This window comes from Sarcophilus harrisii, chromosome 2 (genome assembly GCF_902635505.1).
Source record: "Sarcophilus harrisii chromosome 2, mSarHar1.11, whole genome shotgun sequence".
Lineage (NCBI taxonomy): Eukaryota > Metazoa > Chordata > Mammalia > Dasyuromorphia > Dasyuridae > Sarcophilus > Sarcophilus harrisii.
The window spans coordinates 287,821,593-287,839,202 of record NC_045427.1 but is presented as its reverse complement, the minus strand read 5'-3'; the positions used below and the strand labels follow the sequence as shown (position 1 = coordinate 287,839,202).

Below are 17,610 nucleotides of genomic sequence, written 5' to 3'. Positions count from 1 at the left end.
CACTGATTGCTGTTGTCATGTTTATAATTACATTGAATTCAAGTTTCTAACACAATATCTCACAGGATTGTAGGTGATACCAAAGAAATAAGGCATTTTCTTTCCCTCCAAGGAACTTACAAACCACTGTTTGAAATTTGAACAACAAATTTAAAGTATTTGGAGATATAATTTAACCAGACACCTAAGAGTAGATAATGACAACATATTTTTGTGATTGTAATTACATTTTCTAAAAAATTCCTGGTTATTTAATGATATATTTTTTTGGTTTTGTTTTTAGCTTTCAGAGAAAGTACAAGATAAGGATGAAGAAACTGAGGAAAAAAATGAATTTCTATCTCTTTCAAAATCATTACCACCTGCATTAAACAAACAATTTTCAGATTTTTCTTATCATGAAAAAACTGTCAGAAATGAAACGCGAAGGGCATTTAGTGCCTCAGGTATAGCAAATCCCAGAAGACAAACCTCTGTATCCTCACATAATGTCTCTAATGGTGGTGGTAGTAAGAATACCAAAAATCCACGGAGGTTTCAATTATTTACTTCAAAAGCACCTAGTGGAGATCTCCTAGAGAAGCATTCTGCACGTTTTACTAACAAGCAGCTGCCATTCACTCCTCGCACTTTAAAAACTGAAGCAAAATCTTTCCTTTCTCAATACCGATATTATACACCGGCTAAAAGAAAAAAGGAAACCCAGGATCACTTAATTGAAGCAGAAACCCAGACTGACATAAGCAGGTATTGAACATGTATAGTAATAATGATTGATTAGTTTAAGATGTTACCAAATTAAATATTCCTTCAAATTTTTTTTTAAGTAAGCATTTTTAATAGTGTAAGTATTTAAGCAGTTATGCACCACTAAAAAGTAGCCTGTTAGGCTAAATAATTTACATCAGGTCTTTTATAAACATTAATTATTTAGGCCATTTTAGGACTAAGTAATGTAGCAACAAAATTTGTGAATTGAAAAATTTTATGTATTTTTCCAAGGCATCCCTGTAATACATGTAATATTCATTTATTAGTTCTGAATATAGTAAGATGGGATGATTAAAATAAAAAAAGATAACTCTTCAGATAATATATTCTTTCCTTCAGTGATTAGTCATTTTAAATATTTAAATTTACCCTCCCACAAATGTCACTTATTCCAGAAAATTCTTCCAACATAAGAAGGAAAAAAAAACCTCAGGTTACATTGGATCATTAGTGAATTAAATTATGACAGTAGTTTCTGATCTTTTTGTGTTCCAGTTGTGTACTCCTTTACAAACCACTCTGAATGTTCTAGCATTAGTATAGGAGAGTGAGAAGTGCCCTAGACCTACATGTAGAAAATAGGTTCAAATCGTAGTTCTGCTAATTACTGGCTGAGTGATTTTAGGGCATACCTGAAGAATTTTAATTCTTTCTGTATTTCCTTAAAATTTTAATATCATGAAGTAGAATGATACACCATTATGATACCATTATAGAAAACATAACTTACTTAGAGGCTAACTACTAACTATATGTCATGCATCTTATCCTGTGCTTACTGTGGATTGTTTTGATAAAGAATGTGTGAAGAAAACTTGCTGAATGGAACACGAGCATAGATTTAGAACTGGAAGGGACTTCACAGGCAATAAAGTCCAACACTTTAATTTTACAGATGAAGAAAAGGAGGATAGTCAGGAAGGTTAAGTGACTTGCCCAGGATTTCACAGGTAGTGAGTAAGAAGCAAGATTTGACCACAGATCTTTTCCCAAAGCCAGTGTTCTTTATATCCTACACTGATTTTTCTTCTTCTGTGTTAAGCTTTCATAAAATTGAGGGTTGTTTTTTTTTAATAAAAATAATAAGAAATTTGGATATTTTTTTACCTTTCTATTTAGTGATCATCTTAAGTAGTACAAATAAATTTACATGAAGAATTCTACTCTAAATGCATAGAAATTTCATTGGTATTAAATAAATGAATTATTGAATTTATGTCAAGATGTGTCTAGGAAGATAAAGATATCTTCCATTTGTAAAATGCTTTTAAGACTTTCAAAATATTTTCCTGTCACAACAATAATAGCTAAGAAATGCTAGTCTTGTTAATCCTGTCAATAGATGAGAAATCTAGCTAGGGAAGGAAAAACCATAGGTCTACCTTTTCTGGAGTTTTTTATTTTTAGTAATGATGAGACTCAAAAATAGATAAAGCAAAAATACTCATATTAAAAATCTCAAATTCATTGATTTACTAACCTGTTAAAGGCAGTGATAGGTATAAAAAGTGAAATCTGACTCCAGGTTCTGGCCAGAGGCATGTTTAAATCTCTCAGAGTAAATCTTGTTCCCTAATAATATTAACTATATTATTGAAAATAACATTTCATTTAAATGTGTTGCCATACATAGCTTTATCCTTACATGTACTATTTCTAAACAAATTTTATTTTAATCACATGTTTTGACACACCTAATAATTTTATCTTTTGAAACATTACAGTTTTAAAACTTATTTTGTGACATCTGAGTTGAACAACATAGATTCAGAAGAAGTGATCATAAATGAGGTAAATACAAAAGATCTTTTTATTATTATATTTTAGTTATGGACACACATTGATATGAATCCACCAAAATAGAGACTAGAAAATGTACAGCAACCTGTAATCTGTACTTTTAGTAGAACCTTGAAGATTATGATTCATGTACCAGTGTATATGAACCTATTCTGCACTAATGGAGGAATCACCCATCAAGGAAATCACGAGATCCATTCAAATATTGACAAAGTTATATATGCCCAAATGTACATGTTGTGGCCAAAATACTGAACTATCTAAAATAAATGTCCTGTGATGAGCCAAATGGATGCTGCATAAGTTTAGACGATCACTCACAAGCTAATTTGTAACTTATTTGTAAGCTAATTATAGCTAAGCCTTCATAAACTAATTTTTTCTGCATTTGGGTTATAGAATATGTCACATATTACATTTTATTGATACCAGTGTTTAAAATTATGTTTGCAAAGCAGTCAAGTAGAATTACATTTATTATAGAAGTTGAGAATTTTGCCCTTAAACCATCTATATCTACATTGTTTTTATCACAGACTCCGAGTTGGAAGGAACTATGGAAGCCATCTAGTCTAAACTATATCCTAGCAAAAAGGGATCATTCACTCTTTGCTTAGAGATCTCTAGGGAGTGAGAACTCATCACTTTCAACAGCAAGCTAGTCCAGTTTTGGATAGCTCTAATTGTGATGAAGTTTTTTCCCTATATATTAAGCTGAAATCTACCTCTCTTCACCTTCCATCCATTGCTCCTATTTGAAAACTACTATTTGAAAAATACATACGTATTATCCCAAAGCCTTTTATTCAAGCTGAGCATCCTCAGTTACTTCATCTGATTTCATATGGCATGACCTTCAAACTCTTTCCATTACTCTTCTCTTTGGCATACTCTTTAACTTCAGTGTCTTCCTAAAGTGTGGTGCCCTAGCACCAAATGCAACTACAGACGTGGTCTGATCAGAGAAGACTATGACAGAACAGTCACCTCTATTGTTTTGGATACTGTCCTCTTTACACAGGCTACGAATGCATTAGTATTTTTTTCTACTTGGTACTTAACCCCTTTGATTCATATTGAGTTGAATTGCAATTTATTCATACTTTCTCTATCTTGTACATAATGCAATTGATTTTTTTAACCCAAGTATAAAACTTTACATTTCCACTGTTTTATCATACTAGATTCAGCCAAAAATTCAAACCTTTTGAATTTATTTTGGAAACTGATTTGGTCATCCAATGAGTTAGCTAACCTTGAAAAGTTGGTAAATATTATCCAAATCGTTGATAAAGAAATTTAAGTGTCACATAGCCAAGGATACATACCTGAGGATTGGAAGTATTCCACTAAAGGTACCTCTTCCTATGTTGACAGTTACACCATTAGCTGCTCTTTGGATTTGGCCATTCAGCTATTTCCAAATCCTTTTCCTTTTGAATAAAGTATACTTTCCTCAGTTCTATTTTATTCATGAGTCCAACTGTACCAAGTTTAAGCGCTACCTTTGAAGCAAAATTTGCCTGCTTGAGATGTAGGATATCTAGTTCATCATGATGCTTCATGCACTTGGCCATGGGTTTTATTGCATGCTTAAATTTAGGCACCTGTGAATTTCTGAGGATATCTCCTTTTTTTTCCCTGTACTTTTTCTATTCTACTTATTTTATGCTTCATAAATATACAGAGCAGTTTCTTTTCCTTTTAATATTTTTAAATAGTAATTTTTCCAATTACATGTCAAGACAATTTTTAGCATTTTTACAAAATTTTGAGTTCCAAATTTTTCTCCCTCTCCTGCCCTCTTTTTAAAAGAAAGGAGGCAATTTGATGTAGAAATATCTGTGCCATTTTGGGGGCATATTTGATATATGTGCATTGTATCAAAAAATTTCCATATTAATCACCATTTTTGAAAGAAATAGACCAGAAGGAAAAAACAAAAACAAAAAAGTACTTTTCTTGAATTGTGGAGCTGAAAATAGCTAAGTCACTCATAGTCATCACAGTGTTGCTGATACTGTGTGCATTGTTGTCCTGGTTCTGCTCATTTCACTTTTCACTAGTTTATAAAAGTTTTTCCAGGTTTTTCTGAGTTCTGCCTGTTAATCATTTCTTATTGCACAATAGTACTCCATTACATTCATATACCACAGTTTGTTTAGTCATTCTCCAATTGATGTACATATCCTCAGTTTACAATATTTTATCACCATAAAAAGGGTTGCCATAAATATTTTTGTACATAAAAGTCCTTTCTCCTTTTTTAAATAATGTCTTTGAGATAATAGACCTAATAGTGGTATTGCTGAGTCAAAGGGAATACAGGATTTAGTTGCCCTTTGATCTGCCTTTTAATTTTAAAGCCCTTTTGATTAGATTTGCAAGATTCCTGGGAAATATATGTGTATATGCATTAATAATGTTTATTAGGTACTCTTCCCATTCTTTATTGGTGGTCTGTCTTTTAAATCAAGTTCCAGAAATCCAGACCCCATCCTTAGATACTTAATTTTTTAACCAGCTATTCACTTGATGAATTTGCCTCTTTTTCTAAAGCTTACTTTTGTCAAACCAACAAATATTTATTAGGTACTTAGTGATTCCTAGATGCTAGGAGACAATTAAAATGCAAATCTATTTTTAGGGAGAGAATACTAATAAATTGAGGGTCAAGAAGATTCTTCAGAAGATGCTCCAAGTCATTATTAATCAGAGAAATGGAAATTAAGACAACTCTGAGATACCACTACACACCTGTCAGACTGGCTAGAATGACAGGGAAAGATAATGCGGAATGTTGGAAGGGATGTGGGAAAACAGGGACACTAATATTCATTGTTGGTGGAATTATGAATACATCCAGCCATTCTGGAGAGCAATTTGGAACTATGCTCAAAAAGTTATCAAATTGTGCATACCCTTTGATCCAGCAGTGTTACTACTGGGCTTATATCCCAAAGAGATCATAAAGAAGGGAAAGGAATTTGTATGTACAAGAATGTTTGTGGCAGCCCTCTTTGTAGTGGCCAGAAACTGGAAACTGAGTGGATGCCCATCAATTGGAGAATGGCTTAATAAATTGTGGTATATGAATATTATGGAATATTAATTGTTCGGTAAGAAATGACCAACAGGATGATTTCAGAAAGGCCTGGAGAGACTTACACGAACTGATGCTGAGTGAAACGAGCAGGACCAGGAGATCATTATATACTTCAACAACAATACTATATGATGACCAGTTCTGATGGACCTGGCCATCCTCAGCAATGAGATGAACCAAATCAGTTCCAATGGAGCAGTAATGAACTGAACCAGCTACACCCAGAGAAAGAACTCTGGGAGATGACTAAAAACCATTACATTGAATTTCCAATCCCTATATTTTTGCCCACCTGCATTTTTTATTTCCTTCACAGGCTAATTGTACAATATTTCAGAGTCCGATTTTTTTCATACAGCAAAATAACGGCTTATGAATTGAACCTTGAATGTAACTAGATTTCAGAAAGTAGAAATTAAGGAGGAAGAGCAAAAAGAAATGTCACACACATACAGTCTATACTTAGGATTATCAAATTGGTAGCTATAATAGGTCATGTGAGTGAAGAGGAGAAATGACCCAGGAAAGTACAAGAGTATATTAGACCCCAAATTTTCATGTAGGAAACACTATTTGTGACCTAAACACCCTCAATTTCTAATATAGAACATCATAATCTTTAGCAATGTTTTCTAGATTTCTTTTGACAATGTTATTTGTATTCACACAAATTCCCAAAGAGGGTAGTTAGTAGTCTTCAGGTTTGACAAGTCCTAGATAGATTATCATATTCTGTATATTTTGTGTTTATTAAAGAACTTCCTACTACCATTGTATGTTTTTCATATTTTTCCTATCTTATTATTGTCTACTATTTTAAATTCAAACTACTGTTTGAGAAAATTAATCAACTCATTAAATGAACTCAGAATTGGACAATGAATTGAGACCATCCAGCTACTCCCTTCTACTCACTTGGTAGCCTAAGACTTTTAGACATACAGGATTAACCATGTTTTCATTCCCTCTGGTGTTTGCCTAAAAAGAATGAAGGTACAAAGGGCCATTTTTCTTTAGTGAGATGGTACACTTAATATCTAAGGGAAAGCAATAATATAATTGAATTATCATAATGATTTCTACTCCTTCTCTTCTCCCCATGTGAGTGAAGCACCATTGTGATTTCTTTTGGAACTCTTGGCTCCAAATTGGCATTAAAAAAAAAAAGCCAAAGAATATAATGAACCAATACTAATGCCCTGTCTTCCTATTTCAGAATACATATCTCTCTTTGTGTGACATAAGGTGAATTGCTCTTATAACCAGCCTGGTCCCCAAAGTTTTTCTGGATTTGGAGAACATCCTTTCTGTGCCTATTTGGGGCTTTTTTTTTTTTTTTTTTTTTTTTTTTTTTTTTTTTGCTGAGGCAATTGGGGTTAAGTGACTTGCTCAGGCTCATACAGCCAGGATGTGTTAAGTGTCTGAGACTAAATTTGAATTCAAGTCCTCCTAAACTCAGGGCTGGTGCTCAATCCACTGTACTAACTAGATGCCCCTTGAGGACCCTTTCTTCATATTATTTAAAATGTTATCTGAGTTCTCATTTAGGTTGTATAATAAGGTTGTACAGTATACATCATTGTGTCTTAACCATTTGTATAAATTAAATGATTAGTATTTGTTTTAATTTGTTAGAAAATAACTCTCATCCATTGCAAATTTCTGTCTTCCTTGATTTTTGTAATTTATGTAGTTTTAAAAATTATAAATCATTAAAATAGTAAGGATTTATTCTTTTATTATACCCAAGACATCCAGTTGTAATACATATGGAATGAAGGAAAAAATTATTCCTTCCCAGCACTTAAGGAATAACTTAGCCTGGGAAAAAGTTAAAGAAAATGTTCTTCACTACCCATTCTCAAGGTAAAGTTTTCAAAATACTTTCAATTTTTCTACATCTTCATTTTTACTTTCTCTTAAGCTTTAGGACTTAATAAAGATTGTCATCCTGTGTCATAATTCCATTGTCTAGAAGTGCAGTCTGACACAATAAGACTTCATTTTAATATACTGTTTTATTGAAAATGGCCATTTTACAAAAATAAAATAATAAAATTTTAATTAATGATTATGAACATTGAATAAAATATTTTAGTATTTTTTTGTATTGCCTAATTCATTAATGAAGGAAAAATTCAATTCAACAAATATTTGTAAGCACCTATTAGAAGAAAATCACTCTTTTAAATAAAGGGAACATTAGTTCCTTCCATTATTAAGAATAAAACAAGGATTGGACCTGAAATTTCAGATGAGGAAATTCCATCTACCAGTGCAGATTAGCTCCTTCCCTTCAATTTGTAGTTGCAAAAAGGTGCTCAAATCTTTGAGATTAAGAGACTTGTACATAGATGATATTGCCAGAGTATATTAGAGGTAAGACTTGAACTCATGCTTCAACAAGGCACACTAAGCTGAATAAACTTTATAGCTATCTGTAAATTTTCCCCAGAAGTTGACTACCAAGTAATGATGAGAGAGTTTTCACAAATGCATTTGAAACTCCAAATGGTATGTTCAAGACAGTAGAAGTATATCATACTCCCTTGATTTTTCTCAGGTTCATGTCAATCCAACAGAATTCTATATTCAGTCAATAATCACTACGCTAGACACTTTACTAAGTGCTAGAAATAAAAAGAGAAATACAAAATAGTACTTGCCCTCAAGAAGCTGACACACTATTGGATAAAACTGTACACATAAAAGTAAATACACAATACTTATGATATCAATGCAAATTTATATCATAAATACAAGTTTTTATGAAATGTACTCCCAGATGGGGTACTTAATTTGAGCTTTGAAGGAAGCTAGGATTTCTAAGAGTTAGAGGTAAAGAAAGTTTATTTTAGGCATGAGATATATAGCCAATGCAAAGGCATGGAAACTAGATACCTTTTTGTATGAATAGAGTGGAAATTATCTATATCCATATCCAAAATTTTAAAAATGAAATATTTTTTAGAAAGTATAGAAATTACATTATATATCATAGCTTAATATTCTTAACATTTACCAGGCAGACCAGCTAAAAACTCAGAATTGGACAGTGAATTGAAGACATGCAGCTACTTTACTCCCTTCTACTCACTTGGTAACCCAAGAATGTTAGTAATATTAGTTTTATCAGAGCTGCTTCTGGTATTTCTCTGAAAGAAGTAAAGGCACAAAACACTATAAGAAAAGACAGTATACTTTGTAGCATCTATTGTAAGACATGTTAGTGGTCACTAAATATGTACTAAGTTGACTATTGATTAGATTAATTCTTAAGGAATCTGTTTGCTATTTATTGCTTTAAATAGAATTATATTTGCTTAAATATTGTCCTTTTTTTTCCTGTCTATAGAGCATCCATTCCATATTACCTGCAGCCTAGTCCAGTGAAAAAAATCCAGTCTGAGTATGTCCTTTTTTATTCTATGATTTTATAAGAGAAAAACTGCCTTTAAATTACCTAATCATAATATAAATAGTATTTTAATGATTAAGTAAAAATTAAAAATTAAGTTCATTTACAAATGAACTCCAGTAGTTTAGTCCAGAACTCTTGCTAAATGTAAGAAAAATTTCCAAAAATAATATTTGTGAAATAAGTACCTGTTTCCTAACTTTTCCCAAAAGTTGAATTTCTGTTCCTGAATAATTTAATATTTGTTTCCTCGCCATGTCCATAATGCTTGATTTTGTGATTTCAATCTTTCTATGAAGAAACCAAGCATTTTTCCTGGAGTACTTATACTGCTTTTATATATTATAGTAGAATAAGGAAGAACCATAAATAAATATATTGTATTTGAGGTATGTTAAATGTAAATGAGAAATTATCTGTTATAAGGGAAATTTTCTAGGATAAAGGGGGAAAGGGAACTAAAGAGATAAAGAGAGAAGTCAATAATTAAAAAAATATTTTATCAAAAAATCTAATGTAAATGAAGATTCCCAAACTTTTAAAACCAGTAGCTCTTTATAGATAGTTTTGTTTTCAATTAAGAGCTCTGTTTTTATCAGCAAAAAAAGTCTTATTTTATCACTTAGTATTTAAATTTTAGTCATTTTTTTGCCCCAATTTACTTTCTGTAAAATAAAGTTATTAATATCTCATAAAGTAGGGTTGCTTATCAATTCATTTATTCAAATGAAGTAATGAGGTACTTTGAAATGGTTGAATGACATTAAAGTATATAATTATGAATATTAATATGGTACTTTTATGACTCTTAAGTTGTGATTTGTGTTTCTATAATATAGCAAAAACTGCTTGATAACACTATCTCCTTGTACTCAGTAGAGTGAAAAAAGCACTGACTTAGAAATCGGGAGATAAAGGCTTTAAATCTTGGCTGTGTCAGTGTGTAACTTTGGATAAATCACTTTACATTTCTGAGCTTCAATCAATCAATAAACATTAAGTATCTACTATGATACAGTCACTGTGCTAAGCAATGGGAATACAAGAAGAAGCCAATAATAGTCCCTACCCTCAATGTACTGAAGCAGACAATTTGCAAGAGTGAGAGAGTGTGTGTGTGTGTGTGTGTGTGTGTGTACAAGATAAAAAGAAATAACAGAAAGAAAGCTTTGGATTTAAGAGATATTAGGAAAAGCTTCCTGTAGGAAAATTTTTAGTTGGAAATTAAAGGAAGCAGAGAAGGGAGAATGTTCCCACCCGTGGGAAGAACCAAAGACAATGTGTGGAGCCAAGAGATTATCATGTTCATGGAAAGCCAGAAGACTCAGAGTCACTGGATCAAACAATACATGTTGGGTTGTAAGAATAGAGCATCTGTATTTGCATCTGGAGATAACAGGGAGCCCTTACAATTTAATGGGTATGTGGGAGGGGTCTTGGGTATTTGACATTTTTAAGTTCATTCAAACTCCTTTTTTCTGCAAATTAAGCCCACATTTGCCACAATTTTCTTGTAATTTCTCCATTTGGAGCATTAATAGTTTACAAAATAGTTTCCTCACAATAATTCTGTGAGATAGATAGTACAAGAATCATAATTCTCAGGACTGGTGAGGAAATAAAGTATCAGAAATTTCGCTGACTTGCTCATGGCCATGTCATAAATGCTTCAACTCAACTAGAAGTTATTTTTGATCCAGTGCTTTTTATTCTGATACTCTACACTGCCTCTTGACAGTTGTTAAACTACAAATATATAACATCCTAATGTATTTATGCACCCCTTATGTGGATTTTCTCCTATTTTTAAAACAAAAGAAGAGGGAATCATGGGGGAAAAAAAGAAGTGTACCCTCTATCTCTCATTCTTTCCCGTACTTCCCTATTAAATGCCACAAATCATCTCTTATACTAGATGTTGGACATAGGAGCCAGAATAAATTTTGAGAACTGATCAAAGGCCTTTATAACAAAGAGAAATATATTCCTAGAATATATGTCACATCCTTAACTCTACTGGTACAAGCAATCCTATTCCATCCTGTTTCTTAAAACAAATTGCCTTTTCTGTCATTCTCACTTTCTCTCTTATCTTCCTTCTTTCTCCCTGTCTACTGACTCCTTTCCCATTTCCTACAAACATTCCCTCTTCTCCCCAGTACTGGAAAAAACAAATCCTCACTTGATCTTTCCATCCCCTCTAGCATAATGTCTTTTATCTCTTCTCCTTTTGTGTGAGTTTGTGTTAAACTCTTTGAGAAAGTTGTCTGCTGTAGGTGTCTTCACTTCTCTTCTCAGCCCCTTACAATTCAACTTCCAACCTCATCATTCCACTCAAACTCTGCCTTCACAGTCACCAGGGATCTCCCCTTTGTCTAACCCAATAGCTTTTCCTCAGCCCTCAATCTTCTTGGGCTTTCTGTAGTCTTCTGTACTGTTCTCTTCTCCTGGACGTTGTCTTCTTCCTGGGCTTTCGGGACCCCACTCTTTCCTGGTTCTCCTCCAACCTCTCAGACCTCTCTTAATTCTTTGCTGGATCCTCAGCTAGGTTATACCTACTCATCTTTGGTATTCCATAGTACTTTGTCCTGAACTTTGTCCTTTCTCTTCCCTGTCTATACTATTTCAGCTAGTTATCTCATCAACTCCCATGGATTTAATTATCATCTCTATGCTGACAATTATCAGATCTATTTGTCCTGCCCTAATCTCTCTGCTGACTTTGATTCTCATGTCTATTTGTCCTGCCCTAATCTCTCTGCTGACTTTCAATCTCACATCTCCAACTACCTTTCAGAAATATCAAATTGAATGTCAACAATTTCCCCCAAATCTTCCATCCTCCCAAATGTCCCTGTTACTCTTAAGGGCCTCATTCTCCTCTCGGTCCTCCAGACTCACCATTTAGGCATCCTCTTTGGCTTTCTTACTATCATTCCTCATTATCTCTCATCTCCTCATTTCCAGTCTGTTGCCAAGGCCTGTTGTTTTCACATTTGCAGTTATTTCTCAAATATATTCCCTTCTCTCCTTTGATGGCTACCATCACTCCGAAGCCAGATTCCATCACCTAATGCCTGGACCACTGCAGCTGCCTGGCAGTGGGTCATCTTACCTTAGGCCCACTCCCATCTATTCCCCCATTCAGCCATCAAAGTTATTTTCCTATAGTATAGATTTCACCATGTCACCTTCCTACTCAATAAATTTCAATGACTGTACTACCTCCAATATCTGTTTGGAATTTATACTCCTTCATAGTCTAGGCTGTAGTGCTCTTTCTAATTATACCTCATTTTCCTCTGTGAACTTACAGGCTGGTGACACTGAACTTTGGAAAGTCTAAAAACAAGACACTCCTCTGAGTTATGGGTGTTTTCTCTAAATGTCCCCCTCAGGATTGCGTACTGGCTTCCAGCTGAAGTTCCAACTAAAATCCCACCTTCTACAAGATGCTTTATCCCCTCTTAATGATTTTCCTGGGTTTTTTTTTTTTTTTTTTGTGTGTGTGTGTATAGCTTGTATATAATTGTTTGCTTGCTGTCTCCCCCATTACATTGTGAGCTCCTTGAGGGCAAGGTCTGTCTTTATATCCCCAGAATTTGGCACAGTGCATGGTAGACACTTAAATGCTTGTTGATTGATTTCAAGCAAAAAGGAAACACGTATACCACAGAATCAAAAATTTGCTCTTGATAGGAACTTTAATATATTTTGTCCAACAAAGAAACTAAGGCTCAGAGAGGTTACTTTCGCAGACTTATATGTAGTAAGAGTCAGGATTTTAACCCATGTCTTCTTATTCCCAGTCCAGCACTTTTTTCCCCACTATTCCCAATGTTGAAATTCACATCTCTTTATGTTCATGAATATTTCTCCCTCTGATCCAAAACCTTCCCTTCACTTTCTTTATAATATCTTTTTATTTTTGCGAATATATGCAAAGATAGTTTTCAACATTCGGTTTTGCAAAACCTTGTGTTCCAAACATTTCTCCCCCTCCAGATAGCAAGCAATCTAATATATATTATATATAATATTATATAATAATAATATAGGTTAACATGCCTTTGCTTTTTTCCTACAAGTATTTTTAGCTCTAAAAACATTCTAATTTGGGAGATAACATGCAAATTATCATGTATATAAGAGGTACATATATGTGTGTGTGTGTGTGTATATATATATATTGTGTGTGTGTGTATATATATATATATATATATATATACATACATACATATTATAAATTGGAGGAAGAAAATTTCCTTCTCTATAATCTTCAGAATAAGTAAAGGTAGTTCATATTTGATTTTTATATTGCCTCTACAGAGAAGAAGAACTCTTATATCTGAGCTTCATTGAAGATGTAACAGATGAAATTCTGAAACTTGGCTTATTTTCTAACAGGTTAGATTAAATGGCAATAAATGTATCCAGCTAAAATAAATAGTATTAATTTTGGACCATTTCCAAAAATATATTAGCTAAATGTTAATATTGTACTGCTCAAATTAAAAATGCCTCGTGCTTTTCTGTGCATAATTCATACTTTATACTTTATACTTTTTAAATTGGCTTGTTTTTAGGGAGGGATCCATCTCACAAAGAGATGTATCAATTAAGATATATAAGAATCTGTTTATTAACCTGGTTAAGTTAAGAATTTGTAAAAATTACCATTTGAACAAAAAAAAAAAAACTTCATTCTTTTTACTAAGTGAAGTTTTCTAGTCTTTCTCTAATAAAAATAATCAAATGATCATGTAAGTGTCATGTAGATGTAATTCTACTTCTGGGAAGGCTCCATTAAAGACATGACGTTTGAGCTGGATTTTGAAGGTTTTCAACAGTTGCAGATGGCCAGATAATTTTAGGCGCAAGGAACTCTAAGGGAGTTATTTGAGGAATAGTGAGTATTTTTTTAAGGGTAATAGAAAGTTTTTGAGAATCAGAGTGACATGATTATCCCTATGCATTATTAGAAATTAATAGCATTGCATAAAATAACTTTGAGGGAAGAGAAATTAGAGGCTGGTTGTCTAGTTGGGAAAACTTTTGCAAAAACTGTCACAAGAAATGGAAAGTGCTAGTAGTGCCTAGGCAGAAGTAAGGATGGTGACAAATGCCTTAATATATCCTATCTTAAATTCCATTCACTACTCTGTCATACTGGACTTTGAAGTATTCTTGATCTTTTGTTGACAGTTCTCTTTTATCTTGACCTCCGTTTTATTTTTAATGTATTGATTGTTGTTCAATTATTATAATCAGTTGTATTACCTAAGTACAAACACTTAAAGGCAGCATCATCAGGAAGGGAATCAATTTGGGAAATACTGGGGTACTAATGGTATAAGGTTTTTTATGTATCAGTTATGAGAGAGAAGAGGAAGTGCGAAAAGGAGAAGTTTAATATGACTACAAAATATTATGCCTGAGTGACTTGGAAAATGGTATTACCTTTAGTAGAAGTGAAAGAGTCAGAAAGAAGACAATGAATCTGATTTTGGAAATGTTCTGTGTGATTAATAACTAGATCAGTTATTTTCCTGAATTTCTTTTTTTTTTTTTTTTTTTCCTTTACTACTTGAAGTCCATTGAGTTCTTAAGTCTCCAAATTGGGAGAAAAAGCAGAACAGGGAGAATTGATGCTTTTTTTTAAGAGAGAAAACAATTTCATTAATTAATGAAAGCTATAAAACATTTTTAAACACTACCAAAATAGTTACAAAAACAAAGGCATCTCAGTAGTTTAAAGTTAATATGTATAAGTGAAATGCATACCTTTTGGTTTTGCCTTGTGTGTTTTAAATTAATTTTGAGACCATGACTTTTTTCTTTGTCATTTATAGGGTTTTAGAGAGATTGTTTGAACGCCACATAGAACAAAACAAACATCATTTGGAGGAGGTTTGTTTTTTATAGTATTGCTTTATAAAAATCTGAATAAATTATTTTAAAGTTTTTCTTCTCACCACCCCATTACCCTTAAGGACCTTATATAAAACAGGCATGGGGAAAATTTCAGGGGGAGCTTTCTATTTTTGCAGCTGTCATCCTATTCAGATGACTATGCTTTTTAGTAGTGCTGCACATTTCAAGCTTTTGGTTAGATTTTATAAATGAAGAAAGTAAATTAATGTAATCATTTTCTCCTCCTTAATTCTAGAAGAAAATGCGGCACATGCTTCATGTCTTGAAGGTCGATTTAGGCTGTACTCCTGAAGGAAAACCTGAAAAACTAAATGGTACCCTTAATATGTCAAATTTGTTTGATTTTGAAAAACTTGAAACTCCAGAAGAAATACAATTAACAGATGAAAATGAAATTCCAGTGTCTCCTTCCAAAAGTGAAGAAACCTTACAATCTCTTGATGTACATGATAAAGCTCTGGATGTAGATTTGACCCAAAAGGAAATAGTATCCGCTTCCCCAAGCTGTACTTCACTGCACAGCTCTAAAGATAAGTATTCAGAAGACAGTGTTAATGGGCAGGTGATTAGTGAAACAAATCTTGAACCATCAGCAGAGACTGAAGAACCAAGTGTTTCCTACCCCACCTCAAACCCAGTATTCCCTACAGAGTTCTTTGAAGAAGGTAATAATGACCTTGAAAAAACAGAATCTTTAAATGTTTCCGGTAAAACACACTTGGAAGAGTGTGTTCAAAATTCCATTAAGGAAGATAATGATCATGACACAGAAGAACCAACTTCCAACATCACTGAAACAATCAATGAGCAAAATCCTTTGGATAACTGATGTTAGTTAATAAATACTCCAAATGGCTAGCGAATCATTCTTTGTCTCTCTCCCTCTCTCCCTTCCTCCTTACTCTCTTCCCTCCCTCCCTCTCACTCTCACTCTTCTCTGTAAGTCTCTGTCTCTCTATCATATTTTGAAACTTATAAATTTTTTCATGCAGGAAAACAAGTCTATATAAATAATCTGGATTTCAATGTACCACATTATTCCAAGTAATAACTATTGTTTCAAATAAAGAGGCAGCATTATCTATTGAAAAGTGCCACAGGTCTGGGACTCAGTAGATCTATTTTCTAATCCCAGTTCTACCACCAACTTCACTTTACAACCATAAGCAAATCACCACCTTGGGCTCATTTCTCTCACCTATAAGTCAAGTAGGGATAATAGTACTTACCCCAAGGAAAGCTCAAATGCCATGACAAATCTGGAAATTTTTTTAAAACTTAAAAGTTAAGTTAAAGTTTAAAACTTAAGTTTAAGCTAATATAAAATAGTATTATTTTGTTTTAGATTACTGCAATAACAAAAGACAAAATCTTTAAATGGAGATAATAAAAATATAAGATTGATAAATTATATGGGTTTGTGATAAGGAATTCCATTCCTACAAACAGTATTTATTTGAATGAAAATATCCATTAGAAAAATATTTTGCTTTAAATATTAGAGTAAACAAATAAAGGAGAAATCTCATATTAACTCAATGTACCTGTATTAAGAAGTTTGATAACACTAAAAGGATTGAGTTGAGTGGGATTTAGCTAGGCATTAGGAAAGCTTTCATACTATATAAAATCCCCTCATTGATTTTATACTATATAAAATCCTTATAAAATAATATTTATAAAATCATAATAAAATTTTATAGAAGTTTTTGTGAGCCTTCCCTATCTTCTATGGAAAATATTTTTATGATAAACTCATAATTTCATTCTGGTAGATTTTGATAATGGGAGCAACTCAGTGGATTAATGTATCTGAATTTGAGTCCTTACTTAGGCCTAGCATAACTCTGGGGAAGTCTTCGACTTTCCACAAGGTGCAGTTTCCCTGTTTGTAAAAGTGGGAGGTAATAGTTGTACCTATGTAATGGGGTTTTAGTGAGGACTGAGTGAGATAATGTGTATGAAGTGCTTTGAAAAGCTTAATGTGCTATATAAATGTTAGTTGTTATTAATACCTCTGCTACTTCTAATAATACAAAGCTATAAAGTACTATGTTATTGTTAGAGGAATGCTACAGACATATAATGAAAAATATTTATGTAAATATGTTTGAAAGAATAAAGTGTTCAGTATGAGAAAGGGAGGAAAAGGAGGTGGGGTGTCAAAGAAGCTTTTGAGCAAAGAAATCGTTATTTGTCTTGAGATTTAAAGGATGGATGGGTATTAAACAAGAGGAGAAGAGGAAATGTATTCCAGCTACACAGAGCAAAGGCATCGAGGTGGTAAAATGCAGAGCATGCTTGGATGCAAAGAAGGGGTCAGTGTGGTTGGGGTATAGAGTACATAGAAGAGAATTAGTGTATAAGGTATGTTGGGAAGGCAGAATGGTGCCTCCCAAAGTGAAGATGCATGAATGCTACACACAAAAATCTGGAATTCTGCATTAGAGAGGAAGGAGCTGGTGACAGCTTTGGTGGAGAAGCAGCTACATACCTCTGTGGCTAGAAACCTGGTCTGGACTCAGAGAGACCCAGATTCAAGAAAGACCTCAGACACTTAGTAGCTGTGTGATGCTAGGCA

General features: G+C 33.1%; 1 protein-coding gene across 6 annotated transcripts in view; it reads left to right on the top strand.

Moving 5' to 3' along the window:
- SPATA7 (spermatogenesis associated 7) overlaps positions 1–15,897 on the top strand; it is a 47,238-nt gene extending 31,341 nt beyond the window's left edge. For 5 of the 6 annotated variants that reach the window (XM_031952403.1, XM_031952400.1, XM_031952402.1 and 2 more), the window contains 7 exons: positions 284–747; positions 2,496–2,562; positions 7,422–7,543; positions 9,033–9,086; positions 13,425–13,502; positions 14,948–15,005; positions 15,265–15,897. In XM_031952403.1, the coding sequence (XP_031808263.1) occupies positions 284–747; positions 2,496–2,562; positions 7,422–7,543; positions 9,033–9,086; positions 13,425–13,502; positions 14,948–15,005; positions 15,265–15,858 (1,437 nt within the window). In that variant the 3' untranslated portion in view covers positions 15,859–15,897. The remainder of the gene's footprint in view (positions 1–283; positions 748–2,495; positions 2,563–7,421; positions 7,544–9,032; positions 9,087–13,424; positions 13,503–14,947; positions 15,006–15,264) is intronic. The other variant, XM_031952401.1, reaches the window with a different exon arrangement.
- The last annotated feature ends 1,713 nt before the right edge of the window (positions 15,898–17,610 follow it).